General features: G+C 28.6%; 1 protein-coding gene across 1 annotated transcript; it reads right to left on the reverse strand.

The window, feature by feature from the left end:
- Positions 1 to 923: 923 nt before the first annotated feature.
- On the reverse strand, positions 924 to 5,136 carry LOC145840416 (metal cation symporter ZIP14-like). Its single transcript, XM_082947671.1, has 3 exons — positions 4,304 to 5,136; positions 3,785 to 3,989; positions 924 to 2,575 (listed from the first exon to the last, which is right to left on the reverse strand). Exons 1-3 carry the CDS (start codon positions 5,122 to 5,124, stop codon positions 2,288 to 2,290), a joined length of 1,314 nt encoding a protein of 437 aa, XP_082803797.1. The 5' UTR covers positions 5,125 to 5,136; the 3' UTR covers positions 924 to 2,287.
- Positions 5,137 to 5,522: the final 386 nt, after the last annotated feature.

The following is a 5,522-nucleotide window of genomic DNA, read 5'->3' on the forward strand; positions in this document are numbered from 1 at the left end:
CATAAACTTTGTATACGATTTCGATTATGGAAGTGAAATGTCTTTTATATAACTAATTTCAAATTTCCCCAGTTAAAAAAATAATTTTATTGGAAAAACTGTTAAACTTTAACACACTTTTCATAGTACACATTGTCAACAAGTGCTTTCATGTTTGTGCATGAACTTTATACATTGTTTGTTCATAATTTTATACAACTCACTTGAAAATTATGAACAAAAAATTTTTGGAATTTAAACTTTTATACTAACTTTACTCCACAGCTATGTGTACAAAGTATTATTAGAAGTAAAAAACTTACATTATTTTATTTATTAAAAGGTATTTATAAATAAATAACTACAAAAAATGTTGTTTAGAATATAAGTTTTTATTATCAATAAACGAAAATTTATCATTCAGTATAAGAGATAACCTATACACATTCAAGTTTAAAAAATACCTCAATACTGATTATCAACTACTTTGAGGTTAAAACATTGTTTTAATAAAGTTAGATAAAACTGATAAGAATTTAGTTTATCAAAAAGAAAATTACAAAATAAGATAGCACACCTTTTAAAAAGTAAACTTTGATACAATTTGATAAAAACGAATAATAAATCTTAGAACATCTTAAGAGTTTTATTATGGGTAAACATTTATAAACTTTTACTTTTTTTTAATAAAAAGATTTAAAAATATAATCTTAGTACAGATTGATAGTGCATAAAAAGTGATGTACTTTAAATTGAATACTCTAAAAGTTTAACTAAAAACTTACTAAATTCAAATTCTGAATATAGTTCATAAACCAAAACAAATAACTTCAACATAATCAAAATGAATATAAAAGAAAATTAAAAGAAAAAAACAAAATAAAAAATAGTCTAAAAGTATTTACTATAGCATTGTAAATGCTAAACATACAAAAAAACAGCAAACTAAAACTCTACAGAATTATACGTAGTTGAAAAGACTTTAAAACAATAAAGTTGAAATAATTTTGTTCTACTACACATTTGAGATTCTACTACAAGATTTGAAAAGGCAAAATGATATGATGTAATAACAAGTAAAAGCTTGGATTGGTTAATAAAATACAGCATCAAAAACATTCTTTAGAGCAATTAAAATGGTTAAAGCCTGTTCATTGTAAGCATAATGTCACTTGAGTAACTAAACAATAGTAACAGAAATTACAGCTAAAAACATTTTTTAAAGCAAACAAAGGAAAAAATGAACATTTTATTTTGTTTAGTCAAAGTGTTAAAGTTTATTTTTTTCGTAATTTTAATTTCTGAAAAGGAAAAGTTTAAATGATTGCAAAAATTAAAGGTAGTTCGTGTAGCTTCCGAAATAATAGCTTAGCAGAAGTATTTTTCAAAGCGTTTCAAGCTTTACTTACTAGAAAAAATCCTTGACTAAACAACAAAATCATAATTAAAAAAGTTTGAGTACTTTCAAAATGGCTCGATAAACTATATCTCTAAAGTTTAAAAGAGCGGGAATTTATTAGACATAGAAAGAGTTATTAACAAGCCAAAAAAACAATAAGTATCATCAAAGAACGCATTAGTTTCTAAATATTTTGAAACAGAAAAACGCACCTATTACAGAAATAATAGGCCACACAACAATATACAGGGTTGCCACACTTTGAGTCAGAAAACCCTGAGTGACCAGAAACTTCCCTGAGTTTCTCTGAGTTTTTTTCAAATTCTTAGAAAAAAGTTATTATTTATTAAAAAATTACAATGTTAATTCTAAGATTATTCAAAAACTAGCCACAAGGCTAAAAATTTCTATAGAAGCACTTGAAATAAATATAATTAAACTTTTTGAACAAAATATTGAAACTGGATAAACTAAATCTCATTCTAGATCTAGAAAAAAAATTCCTTGAGATTTTTTAAAAAACCTTAAAATATCCCTGATTTAAAAAAAAAAAAACCAAAACTGCCCTGAGTTTCCCTAAGTTAAAAAAAAGAATCAAATTCCCTGAGTTTCCCAGTATTTTCTGAGTGTGTGGCAACCCTGATTATAAAGTTGTATAAAAACAAATATATTTCTTAAACTTGTTAAAACTAAAAAAAATAATTATTGAAAAAACATTAATCTAATGTTAATTTAAATCTCCCAAGCTTGTAAAAAATCCCCTAAACAGTAACAATCAACAACAATACAAAGCTGAATTAAAAGAAACAAGTCTTGAAAAATTTAAAAAAGAAGGCCATTATTGAATTAATGTTTACTTTAATAAACCCTCTCCTTAAAAAATCCCCTTAAACAAGAACAACGACCAACTCACACTTGGAAAGCGTCTTCGTACTTCGCCAACAAAAACATCGAAACGAACCCAACTAACAACCCGCAATTCTGCACCACGAAGCAAAACCACGGCCTCGTTTTCAACTTGGGGTGTTTCCCGTGCTCCTTGGCTTCGGGCATCATTCCCGCCAGCGCGATGTAGACGAAAACGCCACCGGTCAACGCGAATATCCAATTGATGTTGTGAACGTCCAGGGATAAAAAGATGCCGATGCACATTCCGATGTAGCAGAAGCACGCTGATGCGAAATTGAAGAAGGCGGCCTGTGAGATTTGATTGTTAAATTGGTTACATACACTTTAAAAATGTTGCTGTGCTATTTATAACTTGTGCAAAAAAATCAGTAGCTTTTCACCTCATAACTCGAATAATGAATATTGAATATACTAAAAAGTGTTTAAGTTAATGACAACTTGTTTTAAAACTATTGTTTTGTGATTTTAGAAGTCAGTAACTTTATAAAACGACCATCTATGTTTGGAAACAATAAGATACAAACTTTAATTCAAAAAAGTTACATGACAAGATAAGATTCAAAAGTTGATAAAGGTTGAGAACTACAGCTAAGAATATTATGTATAAATTAGTAAGTTTTTTTCGTTTTTATACATCTATACTTATTATATATTACTATACTTAAAAAAAATAACAATTTAACTTGCTTTCTAACGCTATATAGAAATAATTTTTGAAACAAAAAATTAAAATGTTGACACCGTTTTATTTTGAAAAATTTTAAATAAAAAAGTTCTAACATAAAATATAAGAGCAGTAATAAGTTTGTTTTTTTAGAATGTAACCTTGATCTTTATATAGATAAAATTGATAAAGGAATGAATTTGAATAAAACAAAGTTGTGCGAAGATAAGATAAGCAGCATTATAAATGTTTTGGTAAAAGTTCAAATTGATAATATTTAAGTTAAACATTAAATTATTATATGAACTTACATAAAACTTAACTACAATTTAAAATTTATAAGATTAGAAGATTTATATACTTATTAGATGATTTTTGTACTTGAAAAATTTAAGCATCACAACTTAAAACTAGTTACATAAACTATTGTTTAGAGTCAAGAAACTTACTTATACAACGTTAATCAATTTTGATAGTTTGATAAAAGTAAAGAGTTTAACAAGAATATAAGATTAGAAATTACAGGTTAATAGTTTTGAATTTGGTTAATAAAAAATAATCTTATGTTAACTTAAACTAAGTTTATACATCTGTTCCTATACACTTTTTAGAAATCTTACATTCACATAACATTGTACTAAAACCAAGGGCAATTAGCAAAAAATGAACAAATTTTACTCAAGTGTTTCACTACCAACAAGAAGCACTTGATTATCAAACACAAACTTCAAATGCCCTACTGTAAAAAAATACTAAAAACTATATGGCTATATCTAAAGAATTGTAAAAGTTTCGTTAACATAAAAATTTCAACATTAACTACAAAAACACACCTGACTGAAAGTCATTCCAGCATTCAACAGTATTGCGAAGTCGCCCAACTCATGAGGAAGTTCCTCACAAAATATAGCTAAAGATGTGGTGACTCCCTGCATGGGAGATACCACAAACGATGCTCCTATTGCCATGCCGTCTATCAGGTTGTGCATGGCGTCAGCTATTGTTATCATCCATGCTATCGGTTTGATGTGCTTCACCCTGTGAATGGTATTGAATAAAAATTAAAACTTTTTGTTCTAATAGATATATATAACAAGTGTAAGGCAATAATCAAAAAAGTATTGATTAATCATATTTATTTTAAAAGTAATAATTAACATTTTTATATTTTTATTTAAAATAAAACAGACAATAAGAGAAGAAAATTAAACTTAAATAACAATGAAAAGTTTAACTCGTTATAAAAAATAAAAACTTAAAATAAAGCAACTATATTTTTCAAGAAATATTAAACTTAAGTACCACTACAAAAATACAAAATATAAAAAATTATAATTTTTTTAATAACATACTTGAAGAAAGATTGCTTCTTCTGACACTTCTTCTTGCAGTCCATATCGCACTCCTGGTAGTCCTCAAAACTGTCACTGCCTTCACTAGACTCCCCTCCTCCCATGAGCGCGTTTGAGCAAGGCACCACATCCTCCTCATCTTTCACCACAAAATCTTCATCCTTGTCATCTGTGCCCCTGAACACGTACTCAAGCAAGCTCTCAAGGAAGTAGAAGCTGTAGATGCCGATGGAGACAATTACACTTGCATTTATGTTGTCGTGGTTGCCAAAGCCCTTGGGGAGCATGTGAAAGACAGCGTTGCCTGTCAGTGTTCCCACGGACAAGTAGAGGAAGAAGAGCAGTAGCTTGTTGTAGAAGGACTTGTTGGTTAAAGGAAGGATGAAGATGCCTAGCAAGGAGCAGACGCTGATGAGGGAGACTGAACCAAATGAGTAAAGCCACACGTAGAGAGGGGAGGTTTTCTTACTCTGGTCATTTTCAGTGTCAACACTTTTGGTGTTTTCAAGTGCACAAAAGGTTTCAGTTGGATAAGAGTTGAAGAAAGGTGAAGAGCAGACAACTTCTTTGAACTTGTCTATAACGCATTTGGCGTTAAATTTTTCAGCTGAAACATCACTGACTAACTGGAGTAGAGAATTGTGTATTTTGCAGCTATCATTTGAAATATTGAAATCTTCTTCAAATTTGCTTGTTAGTTTCTGCAGGGAAGCATCAAGGTTGTCTACGTGGCAGTTGTGAAAATGAGAATGTTCAAAAGTGTGTGAGTCTGTGGTGTAAAAGAAGAAAAACAACAGAAGAAGTTCCAAGTAACTGCTCATTACAAATTAATATGTCCTGTGAGATGTTATTAAAATTACTAGTATTTTATCAAAAGTTTTAAAAACAATTGTAGCTATTTTGAATAATTTAAACTTTCAAATGCATGAAAGATGTATAACAAATCTTTTTAAAAGTAGATTGATTTTACAGTTGATAACATTAAATTTAAATAGGTTAATAAACTGAACCGTACAAAAAATTGTACATAAAAAAAAACCATATAATGTGTAATGTCAACAGTACAGCTCAGCAACAACTTAATACAGTGTAATACATGCTTAGAATTACAATGTCTTACTGTCAAGCAAGCTTATAATTTTTTAAACATATGTTATGATAAATAGCTAAATAGATTAAGCTTAAGGGCATAGGGGGTGTCCAATATCTTTATTACAAA

This window comes from Thalia democratica, chromosome 7 (assembly GCF_965202585.1).
Source record: "Thalia democratica chromosome 7, ktThaDemo2.hap1.1, whole genome shotgun sequence".
NCBI classification, from domain to species: domain Eukaryota; kingdom Metazoa; phylum Chordata; class Thaliacea; order Salpida; family Salpidae; genus Thalia; species Thalia democratica.

Excerpts from the sequence above, each read along its gene's own strand:
- LOC145840416 (XM_082947671.1), bottom strand. The coding sequence starts at position 5,124 with ATGAGCAGTTACTTGGAACTTCTTCTGTTGTTTTTCTTCTTTTACACC. Across the intron at positions 3,990-4,303 it reads AAGAAGCAATCTTTCTTCAA|GGTGAAGCACATCAAACCGA; the intron begins GTATGTTATTAA and ends TACCATTCACAG. Across the intron at positions 2,576-3,784 it reads CTGGAATGACTTTCAGTCAG|GCCGCCTTCTTCAATTTCGC; the intron begins GTGTGTTTTTGT and ends CAAATCTCACAG.